General features: G+C 36.1%; 1 protein-coding gene across 2 annotated transcripts in view; it reads left to right on the forward strand.

The window, feature by feature from the left end:
* Positions 1-20,566: 20,566 nt before the first annotated feature.
* The window catches only part of TTL (tubulin tyrosine ligase), a 41,398-nt gene continuing 39,466 nt past the window's right edge, over positions 20,567-22,498 (forward strand). For both annotated transcript variants that reach the window (XM_074287695.1, XM_074287696.1), the window contains exon 1: positions 20,567-21,337. In XM_074287695.1, coding sequence (XP_074143796.1) covers positions 21,181-21,337 — 157 coding nt within the window. In that variant the 5' untranslated portion in view covers positions 20,567-21,180. The remainder of the gene's footprint in view (positions 21,338-22,498) is intronic.

Below are 22,498 nucleotides of genomic sequence, written 5' to 3' on the forward strand. Positions count from 1 at the left end.
AATATATAAAGATGTCAGTAAATAAATGAAAATTGGTTAATAAACCAATTAGCAAAATAGGAGCAACACTTTTTTTCTTTCATTAGTAAAACATAAAAATGAGAGGTACTTTTTTTTTCAACTAGAACAGATTTATCTGCTACAACATTTAGATTTGTAAGAGACTGGGCTAGAAGTATGTCACAGTTTTGATATTAAGCACTGCTATTATGGGCACGGATCAAAGAAAAAATCAGATAAAGATAAAAAGACAAAAGATATTCAAAGAAGTCAGATTCTGGTACAAGTAGAGAGGCAGTGTGGTTCAAGAGTAAAGAGCAGAGAAGCTGGGATCTGCAAACTATGGGTCTGAATCCCAATTCAAATATTTACAGCTTGGGTAATTATGGGAAAGTAACTTCTCCTATATAGTCTCATTTTCTTTATTTATAAAAATTAAGGGTTAGAAAAGGTGATTACTAAGATTCCTTCTAATTGTCAACTTCTGATCTTATGAACTGGAAGAATGATGCTGATGCATTGGGTGATATCTGAAAAGTTTGTCATGAATGTTGTTCCAAAACAACAGACAGTTAATGAAGATAAAATTCTTCATATCTTGGTTCCTTCCTACCTTTCCAGCCTCCTCACACTTTATTCCTCTTTATATATTTTGCCATAAAGCCACAATGGTCTTCTTGCTATTCCTTGCCCAGGACATTCCATTTCCATTCATGGAATCTTCTCCCTCCTCCTTTGCATCCCAATTTTTCTGACTACCTTCAACACTCAGCTCAATCCCAAAGGCCTTTCTTTCCCTATCTTGACCACTTCTCACTTCAAATGCTGATGCTTTCCCTTCTGCACCTTTCATCTCCTCTGTATCTAATTTGCATGTAACCAAATTATACATATGTGATCTCCCCCATTAAAATGTGAGATCCTTGACTTCATAATTATCTGCATCTCTAAAGCTAGCCATTTCTTGAACATAAGTACTTTAAAATATTCACTGATTGAATGGCCCCAAACTGAAGTCAATAACTTATCAATTAATCAATGTGAATTAATATATAATAATGTATAATAAACATAAAACAAGTGAATATAAAATAATAATGATCAACATCATTAAAAATAATGAGCAACCATTAATTGACAATAGAATATAAAACATTATATTCTAGCAGAGAAAATAGCATTTATGCACATAAGTGTATACAAGGTAATTTTGATTGGGAAGAGACTAAAGAAGTGAGGGAGTAAGAAAAATATCATGCAGGAGTTAGTGCTTGAGGTAATTTTTGAAAGAAATGAGGCATCCAAAGAGGTGGAAAAGAGGAAATAAAGTATTCTAGGCACAGAAAGCAATGTATGCAAATGAATGGAAATGGAAGATTAAATGTCATATGTGAAGGATAAGAAGAAGGCTCATTTGGATCATTTAAAAGATGGTAATATGTAATAAGCCTGGAAAAGCAGGTCATGAAGGGTTTTAATGCCAGAGGGATTTGTGTTTGTATTTGGGACAATGAAGAGATATTGGAGTCTTGGGCAGTGCACTGACTTGGTCTGACAGGGATTTTGGAAATATCATATTGTCAGCTTTGTGCAGGATGATTATAGAGGAGAGAGTTGGAGAAACCAATCAGGAGGAATTTTCAATAGTTCAGGGAATGGGGGGAGTGATAAAAGCTTGAACATGGTTGTGAGTACAGAGAGGAAGACAGAGAAGAATGAGCTAGATGATTTTTCCTTGGCATGTTTGGTATAAGCTAAAAGTCTAAAAGACAAGAGGGAGGGCTTTCTCACCTCCCCATAGCTCTATAAAGTATGTTATTTCATCCTCAGAGTTTGACAGGTAGGGCCTTCTGTTCATTCTTACTGGTGGGTGGTAGGAGCTAAGGAATGACACAGGGAATGTGGGTAGAAATTCAGAAGTGACTTCTTCATCTTTGTTGCTGAATCTGTTCTAGAAGGATTTTTCAGAGGATGTCCCTAGGGAGGTCTGAACTAATCCATGGAACCAAAACCTGGGCCAGAAGGTGGGAGGTCATCTCTCCTGTCTGCTGTGATCTCTGCTTTAGCAACCCAAAGTAATCACTAGCACTGAAAATAGCCCCATGAAAATGTACTGTTTGTGGTGGCTGGTGAGTCTACTATCCTAAATTTGTTTCTCCCTTTATGCCTCTCTCTTGCTCTCTGGCTGTGTGCCCAACTTCTTCTCAGAAGAAGTAAGAGTTAGCTGAAAGAAATAGATTTAAGCTTCTCATGAATCTTAAGGATTGTGTTATATATTCTGTTTGGACCTGTGTTTGCTGCAACTAGCTATATGACCTTGGGTAAGCCTACCTTCTCACCTATAAAATAAAGGGATGCATTGGATCAGGAGTTTTGACCTGGAGTTCATAAACTTATTTATTTTATATTTTGATAACCATATTCAATATAATCAGTTTTCTTTGTAATCCTATGCTTTAATTTCATGCATTTAAAGTCCTTGTTCCAAAAAAGGGTCCATAGGCTTTACAAATTCAATTTCAATTCAATTCAATAAATGTTGCTTACTGTGTTTCAGATACGGTGCTAAGGACTGGGGATTAAAACAAACAAACAAAAAAAAAAAAAAGAGGCAAAAGACAGTCCCTGTCCTCAAGACAACACAAACAAAGCAAGTTATATGCAGGATAAAAAAATAAATAATTGAAAGGGAGAAAGCACTGAAATTAAGATAGTTGAGGGAAGAGTTCTGTAGAAGGACTTAAAAGAAGCCAGGGAGGTCAATAGTCAGTGTAGAAAGGAGTTTTCCAAGCATTGGGGATAACCAAGGAAAATGCCTGGAGCTGAGAAATGGAGTGTCTTGTTGATGGAGCATAGAGGAGGCAGTATTACTGGGCTGTAGATTGCCAAAAGGGTCAATGACACACTAAAGAGTTAAGAACCCCTGGCCTAGATGATCTATGAAATCTCCTCCAGTTCTGACTTTCTATAAATTCTATGAATTTTTATCCCAGGTCTGAAAAATGATGTTGTTATCTATAATGAAGAGAATGCCCTGCTCTAGTGGCTGACATTCTGAGTGGGTTTCCATACTCGAAAAGATGCTACAACCTCATAATTAACTTGGTTTATTCACATGACTGTTACACTGCATACAAAGGTGGGTGGGTAGCCAGAGCATGAATCATATTGGTGGCAGCATACCATGACAAAAAGGAGTGGGATATGCCAAAATGGCTCTGCTAATAGTAGGGTAGTGCCTGACACCAGCAGCCTTTCTTAGTTGAGGGTTTGGAAAAGATACTATTGATACACCCTGCTGTGCTATTTGGGACATAAAGGGGACTGTCTGGTGCTTTCCCTCCTTCTCCCTTTTCTCTTTATAGGAGGTTCATCTGTAACCCCAGAAGTGGCAGGAGAGGGGAGGAGAAAACGATTAAAGGTGGGAGATGAGGCCATACTAATAAGTAATTAGAGTAGATGGCTGCCTACACAGTGTAATTTGAGGGCCCACGAGAAAGTTTGCCTGCCCTAAATACCACCCCTTTTTGTCTGAAATTATAACGCTAGAGATTCATTCTTTTGGATTAAATTATTGTTATTCTAGAATTCCCTGTAAAATGCTAATACCCAGAAACAGTACAGTAAACAGAACTAGATATATACCAGAACAATATACAAAATAACTACATAATATAATGAAAAGATACATAATGTAAATGAAAAAAAAAATCACCAAGAGAAAGCAAACTCTCAGTAATTACAATGCTCAATCTTGGTCCTAGAGAATAAATATTAATATATACTTTCATTTTCTGGGTAAAGAAGTAAGAGGCTATGGGTACAATATTCAGAAATGATATAAAACAAGGCATCAATAAAACTATATTAAAAATAAAATACAAGGAGAAATAGCTAATATTTACAAATATGGTTGCATGTTAAGCTGGTAATAGAACAGAATGAATATTTAAATATTTAAAAATAAATTTAAAGTTATTGAGTCTCTATTACCTATAAGGAATGTGTTAAGATAGATTCCTGCCCATCAGGGGCTTATAGTCTTGTAAATTATTTAAGACTGCTTTCCAAGCAACAAATACATTTTTTATTTGTATGAAGGTGGTAGATGTTAGAAGTAAAATGAATTTTCTAGCTTAACTCCCTATTTTATAGGTAAGGAAACTAAGGCTATTAATGGCTAAAATATTTTCTGAAAATGCAAGTTCAATAATGAAAAAATTAGAACTAGAACCTTGCTCTCCTGACTCTAGGTTCATTGAGCTTTCCATTACACCTTGGCTAATCCAGAGCCTTTAGGCTTCCAAAGCAGGCCAGAATAGAGCACTGTATCCTAGACCCAGATGAAGCACCATGTACTCGAGGTAAGTGATAGTGGCAGGAAGCGGCTTGGAAATCACAGAAAAGGAAAAACTTAACCTAGTGTGTTGTGACACTTAGATTTTGAGAAAACAAATTTTCAAAAACACTAAAGTCAACCTCTATCCATTTTGAATTCTGTCTACTGCCACTCTTTTCTGGACATCAAGAAAGGAAAGGAATGATAATCCTACCACTGACAAGTAGAATTTCATATCACTTCACTTTAAGCCTATGGTAATAACTGACATTTATGTGTTGCTTTAAAATTGCAGCATACATTCATCTCATTTTGAATGCAATAACACTGTGAATTTGGTAATACAGGAGTTTTCATGTTTCTCTACTATATCCCACCTGCTTTTTTAAGCAGATAAGGAAATAGAGGTTCAGAGAAACTTTCCACATCTAGGAATATTCAGACATAAAATTTGAACCCACTTCACAAATAGTGTACTGTCCACTATGTGGTTTAAATTCTGATTACTCATGGAGCTACCATCAGAACTATATAAGATTTGGAAGTTTCCACATTGAAGAACAGGAGGGCTTGGAATATATGTACCGGAACACAAAGGAGTTAGGATTACAACTAAGAATCAGCTACACAACAAAACTGAAAATAATCTTTCAGGGGGATATGAGCACTTGACAAAATAGAGGACTTTCAAGCATTTCTAATTAAAAGAGCAGAGCTGAATAAAAATTTGATTTGCACATACAAGACTCAAGGGAATCTTTAAAAGGTAAAAAAAAAACAATAAGGAAAGAAAAACAATAAATTCAATAAATTTAAAATGTTTATATTTCTATATCTAATATTTGTAACTCTTAACAACTGTATTACTATAAGAGCAATTAGACATATGTAGGCAGAAGGAGTGGATATAAGGTGACTTTGATGGGATGATAACCCTAAAAACAAAATAGATGGGTGAGAGAGAATTTCACTGGAAGAAAACGAAGGGGGAAGTTTGAATGGGGATAAATTATCCCATATTAAAGAGATATGAAAGAGTTATTCTAATGGAGAAGATGGGGGAGAGTGAGTGGACAAAATTTAAAGTATACTCACATTAAAATTGGCTCAAAAAGGGAATGATACACACTCAGTTGGATGTAGAAATCTACCTTACTGTATAAGGAAGTAAAAAGGGACAAGGATAATTGAAGAGGGAAGAAGAAACTGATAAAAGAGAGGGTATATTGGGGAAGGCAGTGATCATAAGCGAATAGAGAAAGGATAGGGGGAATTAAACAAGTGAAAAATAACATGGAGGGAAATACATAATTATTATAACTGTATATATATATACACACATATATATATATATATACAAAAAAAAACTGTAAATGTGAATATGATCAACTCACCCATAAAAGGGAAGCAGTAACAAAATGAATTAAAAATCAGAATCCTCTTAACACTTCCTAGCTGTGTGACCCTGGGCAAGTCACTTAACCCCAATTGCCTCAGCAAAACAAAACAAAACAAAATGCAGAATCCTACAATATGTTGTTTACAAGAAACTACATTTGAAGCACAGAGATACATACAGGGTAAAAGTAAAGAGCTGGAGCAGAATCTATTATACTTCAACTGAAGCAAAGAAAGCAGGGGATAGAAATCATGATCCCATACAAAGCAAAAAGCAAAAACAAATCTAATTAAAAGAGATAAAGATGAAAATTATATTTTACTGAAAGATACCATAAACAATGAAATAAAATCAAACCTAAACATGTATGCACCAAATGGTATAGCATCTAAATTTTTGAAGAAGTTATGAATGAGTTACAGGAATAGATAGATAATAAAACTGTACTAATGGGGAAACCACAATTTTCCTATCTTAAAACTAATCTAACCAAAAAATGAAGAAAGAAGTTAAGGAGGTGAATAAAATTCTGGAAAAGTTAGATATGATAGATCTCTAGAGAAAATTGAATAGGAATAGAAAGGAATAGACCTTTTTCTCAGCAATATATAGCACCTACATAAAAATTGGCCATATATTAAAACATTAAAGACCTTACAACCAAATGTAGCAAAATTGAAATGCATACTTTTAAGATCATACTACAATAAAAAATTACATTCAATAATGGACAATGAGAATAGAAAATAATAATTAATTTGAAATTAAATAATCTAATCCTAAAAAACAAATGGGACAAAGAATAAATCATAAGAAAATAAATAATTGCATTAAAGAAAAAGATAATAATGAGATAGCATACCAAAATTTATGGGATGCAGCCAAAGCAATACTTAGGGGAAAATTCATATTAAAAAAAGATATGTACCAGATCTCAAAGTCTATTATAAAATGGTAATTATCAAATGGTATCAGCCATCTGGTGCTGGCTAAGAAATAGAGTGGTGAATCAGTAGAATAGAGTAAATACATTTTACATTGTAGTGACCATTGTAATCTAATATATGATAAACCCAAAGACCCAATCTTTTAGAACAAAACCTCACTTGACAAAAACTGCTAGGAAAACTAGAAAACAGTATGGCAGAAACCAGTTATAGAACAACATCTCATTTTGAATACCAAGATAAGGTGAAAATGGGTACATGGTTTACACATAAAAGGTAATACCATAGCAAATTAAGAGAGCATAAAATAGTTTTTCCCAAGATTTATGAATAAAAGAATTTAGATATCAAGAACATTACAAAATGTAAAATAAACCATTTTGATTCTATAAAACTAAACAGATTTTGTCCAAATAAAACAAATACAAACAAAACTATAAAGAAAGCAGAAAATGGGGGGAATTTTGTAATAAGTATTTCTGATAAAGGCCTCATTTCTCAAATATATAGATAATTGAGCCAAACTTATCGAAATACAAGTCATCCCGTAATTGATAAATGGCCAAAGAATATGAACAGGCAGTTTTCAGATAAAGATATCAAAGCTATCTATCCATAGTCATATAAAAATGTTCTAAATTATTGATCAGCAAAATACAAATTAAAACAACATTGAGATACCATCTCACACCTATCAGAATGACTAATATGACAAAGAAAGAAAATGTTAGACATTGAAGGCATATGAAAAAACTAGGACACTAATACACTATTGGTGGAATTGTGAACTGACCCAACTATTCTGGAGAGCTATTTAGAACTTTGCCGAAAGGGCTTTGATTCAACAATGCTATTTCTAAGTCTATATCCCAAAGACATCCAAAAAAAAAATGGAAAAGAACCTATTTGTACAAAAATATTTATAGCAGCACTTTTGAAATGGCCAAGAATTAAAAATAGAAAAGATTCCCCAATAACTGGGGAATGGCTAAACAAGCCATATGATTGTATATGATTATAATGGAATATTATTGTGCTATATGAGATGACAAGCAGGATGATCTCAGAAAAACCTGAACATACTCATGAACTGATGAAATGAACTGAATTGAACCAGCAAAACGTACATAGCAATATTGTTCAATGAAGAGTCATAAAGGACTTAGCTATTCTCAGTAATGTAATGATCCAAGACTGTATTAAAGAATTAATGATGAAGCATACTGTCTACCTTCAAAGAAAGAACTGATATCGATTGAATACAAACAGAAACAGGCTGTCTTTCACTTTCTTTTCTTTTCTTTTCTTTTATTCATTTTCTTGTATAAAATTCCACTAATATGGAAATATTTTACTTAATTTCACATGTATAACCTATATCTGATTGCTTACCATGGAAGAGAGGAGAAGGAGGAAGGGATAGAATTTGGAACTCAAAAATTTAAATGAAAATGCTAAAAATTGGTGGCATCTGATTATGAATGAAAAACACATGAAGAGAATGTCCCTCTTGTCACTTATCAAGAAATATCCTCCTTCCTGTTCCTCAAAGATAACTTTGAGTGGTTACTTCTATATCCATAATCACTTGAGTGGGAGCTAGAAAAAGGTAAAACTGAATAGAAAATGTTACTGTCCAAATTTTCCAAGAGCTAAAATAAGGATGTTGTTTACAAATGTTTCTAGTATCATGTAAAAAGGAAATTCACTGAAAATTATAAATTGAGCAAAGAATATTAGCAGCATATTAAACCAAACACTTTTTCTCCTGATGTAAGATTTTGTTATCTTTCCAAATGGAGACATCAATAATCCATTTCCTATCAATTATTCATGCTCGGAAAAATACTAATATCAAAAAAATTCAATTAAGACTTTTGAAAATGTTGTTTCTGCTTCCAAAGTGATTTAAACACACACACACACACACACACACACACACACACACACACAATTATACAATACTATTACCTAACATTCTGAATACAATCAATCTTTGTTCTGCTGTTTGACATTGCAGAAAAATAAAAAAGTTCTGGTTCAAGCAAAATCTGTGAAAACATTTGTTGGAGAAATTATAGTGGGGATTTATGATCCATAAAGACATTAGCCTAATAAACTCTAAAGTTCCTTTCATGCCTGTATCCTTTAATCATACAGTCGCCTCCAGATCCCAGGCTTCCTCAACTCTGGAATACACACACACACACACACACACACACACACACACACACACACACACACACACATACACAAATGTTATCAAAACATTCACCAGCCAGACACAGCTAAAAACCATCAACCTTAACTAAGCTGACCAAATAGTAGCATGGAAGAGTAGACATATACAATTTCAATTGGAATGAATCAGCATGAATCCTAAGAGCACCAAGGAAAAGACTATAGCAGCTCTTTTTGTGGTAGCAAAGAATTAGAAACTGAGGGAATGTCCATCAAATAGGGAATGGCTAGACAATAGTGGTAAATGATTGTTAGGGTATACTGTTGTGCTATAAGAAATGATGAGCAGAATGGTTTCAGAAAAACTTGGAAAAAACTTATATGAACTTATGCAAAAAGGAGGAGGAGGAGAATAAGGATCATAGGGAAGAGGAGGAGGAGAAAGAAGAAAAGAAAAAGACTAGTCACTAGAAATCACAAAAACTAGATGGAACACAATTAATTCTGTTTTCAAAGTTATCAGGAGCTTCTGAATCTTGTAGGGTACCTGTGGCATGACTATAAACATTAGTTATGATTGTAAATATGCAGACAGGTCAGTTCAGAGTGAGTGCAGTTCACAGAATGTCCATTAAATGCAAAAATATTATATTTAAGGACATATAAAGATATGAATAAAGATTCAAACTATTTTCTTTTCCATTCTTATCATTATGATTCTAATAAATGTCCTTTTTGTGTATGAAAAAAAGTGATCAAAGCTCATCTTTGTAGTTGCTTCCAGAATACATATTCCTCCGTATAGATATAAATACCCGTGGGCTCATGGTGGCAAGTGGCCTTTTTCCCAGAGGGGCTCCATCTCTGGGATTAATGTGGAATTGAATTCTGTCCTGAAGAAGTCTAACTTTCAAATAAAACAGAGTAAGGCTTTTTTCATACTCACTGGCTCATTACCAGAGCTCACAGGGAAAATGTTTAAAATAAAACTCAGAAATGGATCGTTTTGACTTCCCCAGACAAAAGAGGGAGGCAGAAAAATAACTATATGGACCAGTATACATATATTGTATTTAACTTATATTTTAACATATTTAACATGTATTGGTCAACCTGCTATCAGAGGGAAGGGGTGGGGGAAAAGAGGGGAAAAGTTGGAACAAAAGGTTTTGTAATTGTCAATGCTGAAAAATTACCCGTGCATATATCTTGTAAATAAAAAGCTATAATTTAAAAAAAAAAAAAAAGAAAAAACTAAATATCTATCTTTGGATGAACTAAAAAAAAAATGGAGGCAGAGCTTTAAGATTCAAGCATAGGTTCACCTAGATAATTATTTGTTCTTGCTACTTTAAGAAAGCTTCTATCATAGCTTGAGAGGAAAGGGGAACTCTTGTGCTCTCTCACAGGAAATCATACATGTGAGAAAAAAAGAAGAAAAAAATGAGAGTTAAAAATGGTATCTCCCCTTTAATGAGAGAATGGGAGACTTCTTGCTAATGAAGCTTTTTCTTGTTCATGCCCTATATCAAGGACCCGTCCAAATGGACCAGAGTTCAAGGCTTATCCCCATGCATGGTGAGGAGGAAAAAACCAGTTGAATGACATTACTCATATTCAGCATTAAAACATCAAAATAATCACAAACTAAATTAATCTTCTCCCAAAATGCTATTTATCCCCCCCACTTGAAAGATTCTGAACTTGATTCATGGAAAGTACACCACTGGGAGATAAACCCAAGATGACTGAGTTAAGTTCTCACCCAAAACCCTCCAAATATTTTCAGATCTTAACTCTAATTAAATTTTAGAATGTCAGAGCCCACAAAAAGATGGAACAAAATGATTTCCTGCCCAAGACACCTTAAAAAATTGGTAGAAGAGGTCTGTTGCAGCAGAGCAAGAGAGAAGCAAAATCCAGCATGGGCTAGGCCAGTGCAGACCAGGTCAGTGTGTATCAGGCCCAACGACTCAGGAACAAGCCATGAGTAAATCAATGGCAGCAGTGGCAGTTTCCAAACTTCTCAGCCCACAGGCAGTACGGAAAAGACAGAGTCAGAAGGAGATTTACAGGGGTCTCTTTGCTGGTGCTAGGAGCAAGACTCTGTTGCACTGCCTATACTTAAATCTGGGTCACAGTCCTAGATCTTAGTCCTGGGGCAAGAAGGATCACTAGCACAGGAAAGATTGAGGCTGAAGGGGAGCAGAGACCTTAGTCCCAGTTCTAGGCTTGCAAAAAGTGTTTGGGGTCCCTCACAAAACAGTGCACAGTACAAGAGAGTAGTAATCTCTTCCTAGCTCATAGTACCTTGGAAGGGCCAAAAACTTATAGGTCTCCAGAGTTACTTCTGAAATCAGCTGCACAAAAAACAAAACAAAAACCCTAAAGCTTGGAACAGTGCTCTCTCCACCTAAAAAGCAGACCCCCTTTTTAACATAGAGTTAGTTAAAAGTCAAGAAATAGGCTGGAAAATGAGCAAATAAGAGAGGGGAAATTGACCATAAAAAGTTATTGTAGTGAAAAGAAAAATCAAAACATAGTCAAAACACGAAGTCAAAACTCCTGCATCCAAAGCCTCCAAGAAAAATATGATTTGGTCTTAGGCCATGGAAGAGCTCAAAAAATATTTTTAAAATTGAGTAAGCAAGGTAGAAGAAAAAATGGGAAAACAAATGAGAATGATGCAAAAAAATCATGAAAAATTTGTCAGCAGCTTGGCAAAGGAGACCAAAAAAATATTGAAGAAAAAATACCTTAAAAAATAGAATAGGTCAAACGGTAAAAGAGGCACAAAAAAACAATGAAGAGAAAAATGCCTTGAAAAGCAAAATAGGCCAATTGGAAAGCAGTATAAAAAATTCACTGAAGAGAACTCCTTAATAAAAAAGTAAAATTGAAGGAGAAAAAGGGGGACCCATGCAAAAATGTTTGTGACAGCCCTTTTCGTAGTGGCAAGAAACTGGAAACTAGGTGGATGCCCATTGGAGAATGGCTGAATAAGTTATGGTATATGAATATTATGGAATATTATTGTTCTATAAGAAATGATCTGCAGGATGATTTTAGAGAAGCTTATTAGAGAGATTTGCATGAACTAATGCTAAGTGAAATGAGTAGAACCAGGAGATCATTGTACATGGCAACAAGAAGATTATACAATGATCAATTCTTATGGACATGACACTTTCCAACAATGAAATGATTCAGGCCAGTTTCAATGATCTTCCAATGATGAAGAGAGCCATCTACATTCAGAGAGAGGACTATGGGAACTGAGTGTGGTTCATAACATAACATTTTCACTTTGTTGTTGTTCGCTTACATTTTGTTTTCTTACTCATTTTCTTTCCTTTTTGATCTGATTTTTCTTGTGCAGCAAGATAATTGTTAAAAAAAATGTTTACATATACTGAATTTAACATGTATCATATATTGGAATGTTTGTCATCTAGGAGAGGGGGTGGGGAAAAGAAAGAGAAAATTTGGAGCACAAGGCTATCCAAGGGTCAATGTTGAAAAATTATCCATCCATATGTTTTGAAAATAAAAAGCTTTAATTTAAAAAAAATTTAACTCAGAATAAAATGTTTAAGATCCTCCTGAAGAAAAATTTTTTAAAAATAAAAAAAATCTAAAAAAAAAAAAAAAAAAGTAGAATTGGCCAATTGGAAAACGAGGTATAAAAGCTCACTGAAGAAAATAATTCCTTAAAAGTTTGAATTGGATAAATGGAAGCTAATGATTTTATAAGACATTAAGAAGAAATCAAACAAAATCAAAAGAATTAAAAAAAACAGAAGAAAATGTGGAATATCTCGTTGAAAAAAATAACTGAACGAAAATAGATCCAGGAAAAATAATTTAAGAATTATTAGATTACCTGAAAATCATGAACCAAAAAAAAAAAAAAGCCTAGATATCATCTTTCAAAAAATTATCAAGAAAAACTGATCTGATAATCTAGAACCAAAGGGTAAAATAGAAATTGAAAGAATCCACCAATCATCTCCTGAAAGAGACCCCAAAATGAAAGCTGCCAGGAATATTATAGCCAAATTCCAGAACTTCCAAATCAAAGAATAAATACTACAAGCAGCCAAAAAAGAAATAATTCAAATAACATAGAGTTACAGTCAGTCAGCATAACACAAGATGTAGCAGTTTCTACATTAATGGATTGGAGAATATGACATGGAATATGATATTCCAGAGGGCAAAAGAGCTAAGATCACAACCAAGAATAACCTATTCAGCAAAACTGAGTATAATCCTTCAGGGGAAAAAACAAATATTCAATAAAATAGAGGATTTTCAAGCATTCCTGATGAAAAGACCAGAACTAAATAGATAATTTGTTTTTCAAATAGAATATACAAAAGAAACATAAAGAAGGTAAATAGAAAAGAAAAATCATAAAATATTTGTAGTTAATTATTTATATTCCTACATAGTAAAATGATATTTATAAGTCCAAGCAACATTTTCATTATCAGCACAGTTAGATGGAACATATTTAGGCAAATGACAGAGGTATGAGTTGAATGTGGTGGTATAATAATCTAAAAAAATAAAATTAATGGATGAGAAAGAAGAATGCATTAGGAGAAGAGGAAAAGGATGATGAGATAGGATAAATTATCCAAGATACAAGAGGTCTGAAAGAAAATTTACATTAGAGGGGGAATTGAGGAAAGTGGGGAGGAGAGAATATGAACCTTTCATCAGAATTGGCTCAAAGAGGGAATAATATACACATTCAGTTGGGTATAGAAATCTACTTTACCCTTGAAGAAAGTAGAAAAAGAAGGGGATAAAACAAAGGGAATGGGAACTAATAGAAGGGAGAGCAGTTTGGAGGAGGCAATGGATTTTAAAAAAGAGGACCTAGGTTACCACTATCTGTGCAATCTAGGCCAAGGCTTCAATTTCCTTATCTGTAAAATGAAACAATTGGAGTAAATGATCCTCTAAGGTTTCTTCTGATCCCAAATATCTTAAAAGAGAGAGTGCCTAAGCAGTGAATAAAATATTGGACTTGGAGTTAGGAAACTGAGTTCAAATCCTCATTAAGATACTTAGTTGTCTGACTCTGGGAAAGGTGCTTAACTTCTATGAATCTCAATTTCCTCACTTGTAAATTGTGGAGGTTGAACTCTGTAATCTCTAAGACCTTCAAACGCATGATTCTATAATCAAAGAATATCTGAAAGTGACCTTAGAGTCCAATCCTCTCATTAGACAGATTAGGAAGTAAAAATCCACATTTTTTATTCCATAGTATTGTAGATTGAGAGCCGGAAAGGACTTCAGAGAACATCTAATCCATATTTTCTCATTTCTCAAGTGAAAAAACTGAAGCACAGGAAAGTTAAGGAAGGTTAACTTCCCTAACATCACATAGGTAGTAAATTTCAAAGGTGGGATATGATTCCATATCTTCTGATTCCTGAGCCAGTGCTCAAGGTCACATTAATACCAAGTAATATAGCAAGATCACACTTTCTGATTTTAGATCCCCACTGCTCTTTTTACTTTACTATTGTTGCCTATGAGGTAACTGCAGAATCAAAGAAAAGAAATCAATAAATCAAAAGAAAAGAAAGCAAGAGGATGAGGAAGAGAAGAGAATGTTTGATTTAGGAACTCTGGATGAGTAGATGTGGAAAATAAGTAGGAAGCAGTTGCTAGAAGACCTTGAAAGCCAGAGTAAAGTATTTGAACATGATTGAGAAGGGATAACTGTAATGTTTTTAAATGGAGTAAAGGAGAAGGGAAATTTTGATATAATAAAATTCATGTTTTAGGAAGATTAATATGTCTGTATATCCAGAATGGATTGAAAGGGGAAAAGGCTTAAAAGGACATAAAAACTAGAAGTATATGTCTGGAATGTTTATAAAGTGATGGTAATGGATTAAGAATAATGAAGAAACAAATCTAAGAGTCTGAAGACAGGATAGGTCAGAGTGTTCACCAGTCATAAAAAAAAAAAAAAAGAAACTTAATACCATTTAATTCTACTTTCATTTTTTAAATGACTATTATATGCAAAACATTGTATTAGATGTTGGAATTCCAAAAACAAAAATGAAATAATTGCTGCCCTCAGGAACTTTATATTCTACTGATGATAGAAGAGATAGAATATATGTGGAGATAAATACAAATTATATATAAATGCAACACATCTATAGACTCTTAAGTATTCTTATCTCAACTCCCACTCAGACAGAAAGGAGTTCAAGTACCAAGAAATCAGTAACACAGAAGACATGGTAGCTTCTACTATAAGTAAAAAGAGATTCTGGAATATAATATTCCAAAAGGAAAATTATATAGGCTTTCAACCAGGAGTACTTTTTTTCTTTTCTTTTTTTTTTTATTATAACTTTTTATTGACAGTACATATGGGCCATTTTTAAGCATTATCCCTTGTACTCACTTCTGTTCCGACTTTTGCCTTCTCTTCCTCCACTCTTCCCCTAGAAAGCAAGCAGTCTTATACATGTTAAATATGTTATAATATATTCTAGATACAATATATGTGTACAGAACCACATAGTTCTCTTGTTGCATAGGGAGAATTGGATTCAGAAGGTAAAAATAACCTGGGAAGAAAAACAAAAATGCAAGTAGTCCACATCATTTCCCAGTGTTCCTTCTCTGGGTGTAGATGATTCTGTCCATCATTGATCAACTGGAACTGAATTAGATCTTCTCTTTGTTGAAGATATCCACTTTCATCAGAATACATCCTCATACAGTATCATTATTGCTGTGTATAATGATCTCCTGGTTCTGCTCATTTCACTCAGCATCAGTTCATGTAAGTTTCTCCAGGCCTTTCTGAAATCATCCTTCTGATCATTTCTTATAGAACAATAATATTCCATATCATTCATATACAGCAATTTACCCAACCATTCTCCAATTGATGGACATCCATTCATCTTCCAGTTTCTGGCCACTACAAAGAGGACTGCTACAAACATTTTGGCACATACAGGTCCCTTTCCCTTCATTAGTATCTCTTTGGGATATAAGCCCAGTAGTAGCACTGCTGGGTCAAAGAGTATGTACAGGTTTTTGTTTGTTTGTTTGTTTGTTTTAACATAGTTCCAAATTGCTCTCCAGAATGGCTGGATGTGTTCACAATTCCACCAACAATGTATCAGTGTCCCTGTTTTCCCACATCCCCTCCAAAATTGCACATTATCTTTCCCTATCATTCTAGCCAATCTGACAGGTGTTTAGTGGTATCTCAGAGTTGTCTTAATTTGCATTTCTCTGACCAACAGTGATTTGGAATATCTTTTCATATGAGTAGAAATAGTTTGAATTTCTTCATCTGAGAATTGTCTGTTCATATCCTTTGACCATTTATCAGTTGGAGAATGGCTTGATTTCTTATAAATTAGAATCAATTCTCTATATATTTTGGAAATGAGGTCTTTATCAGAATCTTTAACTGTAAAAATGTTTTCCCAGTTTATTGCTTCCCTTCTAATCTTGTTTGCTTTAGTTTTGTTTGTACAAAGGCTTTTTAATTTGACATGTCAAAATCTTCTATTTTGTGATCAGTAATGATCTCTAGTTCTTCTTTGGTCATGAATTCCTTCCTCCTCCACAAGTCTGAGAGGTAAACTATCCTATGTTCCTCTAATTTATTTATTATCTCGTTCTTTATGCTTAAATCATGGACCCATTTTGATGTTATCTTGGTGTATGGTGTTAAGTGTGGGTCCGTGTCCAATTTCTGCCATATTAATTTCCAGTTTTACCAGAAATTTTTGTCAAATAATGAATTCTTATCCCAAAAGTTGGAATCTTTGGGTTTGTCAAACACTAGATTGCTATAGTTATTGACTATTTTGTGCTGTGAATCTAATCTATTCCACTGATCAATTAATCTATTTCTTAGTCAATACCAAATGGTTTTGGTAACCGCTGCTTTATAATATAATTTTAGATCAGGTACAGGTAGGCCACCTTCATTTGATTTTTTTTTCATTAATTCCCTAACCAGAGTAACTTATCCTGCAAAGCTGAAAATCATCCTTCAGGGACAATAATTGGATCTTTAATGGACTGGAGCACTTTCAAGCATTTCTAGTGAAAAAACTACAGCTGCATAGGAACTTTGAAATACAAACATTGAGAGTCAACAGAAATCAAGAAAGAGACATTTATTTGAGTAAATGGAAGGATTTTAGTAAAGGAAAAAGAAACAAGTGTCCCTTCAGAATCTCAATATCTTTAAATAGTATTGAAGGAGTTAAAGAAGAAAAAGCAGAGGTGGTGAGTGAAGCAAAACTGCTCTTATTATAAAGGTTTGAAAAAAGAGAAGGGAAAATAAAAAGAATACTCTTGTATAAAAGAGAACTTGATATTTAAGCATAATTGGGTTATATGAGAAGAATATGCAAACATAAAGGAAGAGGTAGAGAGAATGAATCTCACTCTTATCTGAAATGGACCAAAGAGGATTGAAACATGGGGATAGAAAGGCGTTAAAGGAAGGGTAATTTAGGGGCTAAAAGAATCACCAGTAGAAGCAGCCAGGTGGCGAAGTATCAGCCCTGAAGTCAGGAAGACCTGACTTCAAATTTGATCTCAGATACTTAACACTTACTAGCTGTGTGATCCTGAGCAAGTTACTTAATTGCCTCAGGGAAAAAAAATCACTAACAAAACAAATCTTGATTCTGAAAGGAGAGGACTAAAAGAAATTCAATATAAAGATGTGCCTCAGACAACTGGGAAATAACAGAACAAATTATGATATATGAATGTAAAAATAGAGTATTATTGTGCTGTAAGAAATGATGAAAAAGATTGATTTTAGAAAATCCTGGATAATATGAAATGACACAGAGAAAAGTGACCAGAACCAGGACAACAATTTATATAAGTATAGCAATGATATGAAGAAAAACAACTTTGAAAGACTTAAGAACTCCATTCAAAGCATTGACCAACTAGATCTACAGATGACCTAAGATAAAGCATTTACCACCATTTGACATAGAAGTGATGAATGAACACAATGTTCCAAAATGTGTAGTTTTAGACTTGGCCACTTTGTGTATTGGTTTTGCTTGTCTTTGTTTATTCATTATAAAGAGTTTTGGTTTTTTTCCCCCTTTCTTTATCTCTTGATTTATAAGCTGGATAAAGAGGAAGTGGAGTTAACAATACCAATAAAAATGAGCAGAGGGCATTATAATGTCCAGAGAAGAACATAAGAAAGTTCAGAAGGAGGCAAAGAAAAGTAGGAGACAGTTTTAAAAGTATAGAATCTACTTTTTTAAAATCCCAAACCATTATGAAATGGAAATTTGTAGTTTCAAACGGGAACCTTCATTTTTCTATTCTGCTCTGTGTATGGGAATATTCTAGGGGTGAGAGGAAAGTTGGTAGACTTTTAAAAAGAGGCACTTTCAATGCTCTAGGCAAGAATCAATAAGGGATTGAACTAGAATGAAAGAAGTAAGAATTTGAGAAAGAAAAGTTTGGAGGAAAAATCCTATGGGATGATGGAAAGGGTATGAAGCCAGTTTTAGATAGTGAGTTTGGAGGTGACTACAGTTCTGTAAATAAAGTAAAAGATTCTGATTCTGATATAGCAAAAAAAAAAAAAAAAAAAGGGGGGGAGCAGTATGCTTAAAATTGAAGGCGACAGGAAATTTAGGGGTACTAGAGCTGGAAAGTTTGGCCTAGAAAAGGAGGTTAGCAATAGGAAGGTGATAAGGGAGCTGGAAATATAAGAATGTAAGGGATTTAGTAAAGCATATTATTATTCCTGCTGAACAAAGGCAGAAAGGAAGAGGAAAGAGGTAAAATAGTAATAATAAGAATTAAGAATAAGAAAGAAGTAAGCGAATAAAAAGCAAGAATGTTTTTGTTTTTTAAGGATATCATCAAGAAAAAAAAAGCATAGTTGGCATTTGGACATGTAAGTTTAATTAAGGAAAGGAAAGGGGGAACCCCATTTCTTGGCGCATAGATAATCCCATGAGGCGCAGTGTCCCCTGTAAAATGAATTTACAGGCCCGAAAACCTAGATTGATAAATAAAAGGTTTATTATAGGAATTTGGAAGTAAAGTTAAATTAAAAAGACGCCAGAGCCAGAGGTGGCCGCTGCGCGGGCAGGAACCCTTACAAGACTGGAAAGATACCGTGTGTTGGCTGGGAGGGCTCCTGCCAAGAGGGCGCTCCGGCTCACCTCTTTTATACCCAAAAGATGATGGGCGGTACCCCTAAATTCTCGGTGGGCTTTTCAGTTAGCTCAGATCAGGTGAGGGCTGGGGGGAAGCTGAGCTGATAGTGAGGCTGGGCCCGGATATTCAAAAGGATGCCTTTGACCAGGATTTGTGAATCAAGGTCAGCCATGGGTTGGGCAATTAGAAAGGAATCTTTCAACCCCCATCAAGTTCACTTCCCATTTCAGATACTAACTAGAGGCATGTCACAGCCTTTCAAAGCTTCAATTCCTCATCTGTAAAATGGGAATAATATTGCTAGCACTGCTTCCTTCACAGGGATGTTCTAAGCAAAGTTCTTTGAAAATCTTAAAATACTCTATAAACATGAAGCATGAAGTGCAAATTCTGGAACGTCCAGCACTAAGCCAACACATGACTAATATATAGTCATCATTAATATTCCAGTGTGTACCTACTACTCACCCCTGTGGTCTTTTTCTACCTGTATCCCCCCTCTCTCCTCAGACCCTTCCCTTCTAACCACTACCACTACATTCAGTGTAAATAGATTTCCTTTAAAGCCCTCATTGAGAAGAATTGCACAAGTTTAACATATATTAACATAACTTGCTGTCTATTGGAGGGGGTGGGGAAAGGGAAGGAAGAAAAAAATTGGAACACAAGATTTTGCAAGGGTGAATGTTTTTTTTTTTTTTTAAATGAAGATAATCTATTTATTTATCAATTCATTCATTTATTTGTTTGTTTGTTTATTTATTTATTTTTGCGTTCAAATTTCTGCTAGGGTGAATGTTGAAAACCATGTATGCATGTTTGGAAAATAAAAAGCTTTAAATAAAAAAAATTGAATATATAACCAGAGAATAGGATACTCTGGCTAATAAAGGCTTAGTCTCTATGCAAAGTCCTCATTGAGGCAACTACTGTAAATGTTACAGTTTGGGGGGGAGGAGGGCAGAGTATTTTAAAAGTTGTAATGAAGTACCAGAAGTTTTCTTTCCATGAATCCAACGGTGCTGGATTTTTTGTTTGTTTGTTTATTCTATGACTGTGGGAAGAAGTATGGTTAGTAATATATCTCAGAAGAGAGGTCTTGAGGGTGTAAGGGGAACATTTTAAACAAAAGAACGTGATTGACAAAAGAACTAAAACAGAGACCGGCGCAGACGATGCTTTCCCTCCCGCCTTTCTCGACAATCTGCCCCCAATTTCCCTCTCCATCTCGGAGACGGACGCTGTCTGTGCCCATCTTCCGAATGTTTCTTCCTGCATTTTCCAGCTGCCACTAAAGTCCAAAACACTCAGAGCCACGCAAGTCTCCCTGGGAATCTCCATCCCGGCCCCGAGAGGCTCACCGTCAGGGAGTCAGCGGAGGGCTGGCGAAGGAGAGAAGAATTAGGGGGAGTGGGGAGTGGAGGAAGCCAGACGACGTCCGGGTGGCTCCTCCTCCTTGACCCGTGAGCTCAGCGCGGAATCACAGGGGAAGGAGGAGGGGCCAGCATGAAAGAGGAGGAGCCCCTGCAAAGGCAGTGGCAATAGCCGGGCTGGGGCTGGACCGAGAACGAGCCCCAGAGGCAGCCGCCTCCTCCGACGCCCAGGAGCCGGCTCCTGGTGAGCGGAAGCCTGGCCGGGGGCTGCTGACGCCCCGAGAGCCCATGGAAGGCAAGGCTGCTGAGCAGAGCTCGGGGCTCGGTGGGCTGCGGGCGCTGGGGTCCCCACCAGGTAGGCGGGGCCGCCTCTGAAGGGTGGGGAGGGAGTGCCGGAGAGGTTGGGCTCTATGCACTCCGCTGCTGCCCGGGAGAATCCCCGCTTTGCCCAGAGAAAGAGGAGGCCGGCGGCCTCTGGTGGGAGCCCCGAGGCGGGGGGCGGGGGCTGTCCTAGGGAGAGCGCGCCCAGTCCCACGGTCGCCGGAGTCGGACTCCGGGCGCCCGGCTGCCGGGGAGGTGTCCGATGCGGAGCCGGCCAGGCGGCCCCTTCATTAGCTTGCGAGTCGCATCCTTCGCCGTCGCCAGCCCGGGCCAGACTTCTTCTTGCAGCTGCCGCCGCCGCGGAGACCGGGGCCGGGGCAGCCCTCCCGTGACATCATGTACACCTTCGTGGTGCGCGACGAGAACAGCAGCGTCTACGCCGAAGTCTCCAAGCTGCTCCTTTCCACCGGACAATGGAAGCGGCTGAAGAAAGACAATCCCAGGTTTAACCTGATGTTAGGAGAGAGGAACAGGCTGCCCTTTGGGAGACTGGGTAAGAGACCCCCCTCTCCTTCCCTACCCACCGCCCTCCAATGCATGCTCTCCCCTCATCCTGAGGAGATAAAGACAATATATCTTTTCCCACAATTGCAGGAAGGTGAACCGATCCCAAGGTCTGAGAGAACATGAGGTTTTATCCCTCACCCCTTTGCGGAAACCAGACTCAGGGTGGGTTTGTGCTGATGGTTCTCTCCCCATTCCTCTCTTCCAGCCCATCCTGAACAATGGGCTGACTCAGAAATTGGGAGCCCCTGCAGAGTGGGTGGAAGAGGCCCTAGGAGAAGGGGAAGTGTTGGCACCGCGTAGGGTCCCGAACAGCAGCAGCTTTGCGTGTTGGGTGTTGCCTGCTGCAACAAGGGAGGGACTCAGACATGGTATTTGCCAGTTAGAAACCCTGAGCAGAGGCTTTACCCAATACCAACGTAATAAATTATGTGTCTATGATTTTTTTTCTCAAAAAGATAAAGTTTTTCTTGGGTTTAAAAGAAAAAGAATCTATTCTAATAGTCATTCATGGTTGGCAACAAAATTGGGGAGTCATTCTGCAGCACTGACAAACCACCTTTTAACTTGGACCTGGTATTTCATTCACCCTTCAGTTCTTTGAAATATTCTGCTGACTGGTTGCCTTTTCTTAAATCCCTAGGAAAGTGCTTTATTTAGGATTGCTTCTAAAGAAAAATCCAGCAATGGAAGATTTAGCTAAATGTAATGGGATACTAAAGTAACAGCTGGACTCAAAAAATAAGACTAATGAAACCAATCTAGTAAAAGGAGTGTACTCCTTGGGAGGGTATAAGGTTTAAATTTTTTCTTCTTTCAAACTTATTTACCAAATTATTCAGTGAAAGAAGATCTTACTGAAGTTAAGATCTAGGATAAGTCTGGACTCCAAGTGCAAAAAAGACCCAAAATGATTCCTGAAGGCTTACCTTTGAATACTTTGAACAAAGTAGTCATAGAACTTGTATAACATGTATTCATTCTTCCTTTTAAGTGCTCAACCATTGTCAGTTTCATCCTTTCATTTATCTTTTCTGAAGCCATAGGCATGGACCATATTCAATCAATATAATTTTTAAAAAATGCATTATCAGCATGCCTGTTTATAATTTTGGCATTCCATATATTTAATGTGACTATAGTTTCATCC

This window comes from Sminthopsis crassicaudata, chromosome 2 (assembly GCF_048593235.1).
Source record: "Sminthopsis crassicaudata isolate SCR6 chromosome 2, ASM4859323v1, whole genome shotgun sequence".
NCBI classification, from domain to species: Eukaryota; Metazoa; Chordata; class Mammalia; order Dasyuromorphia; family Dasyuridae; genus Sminthopsis; species Sminthopsis crassicaudata.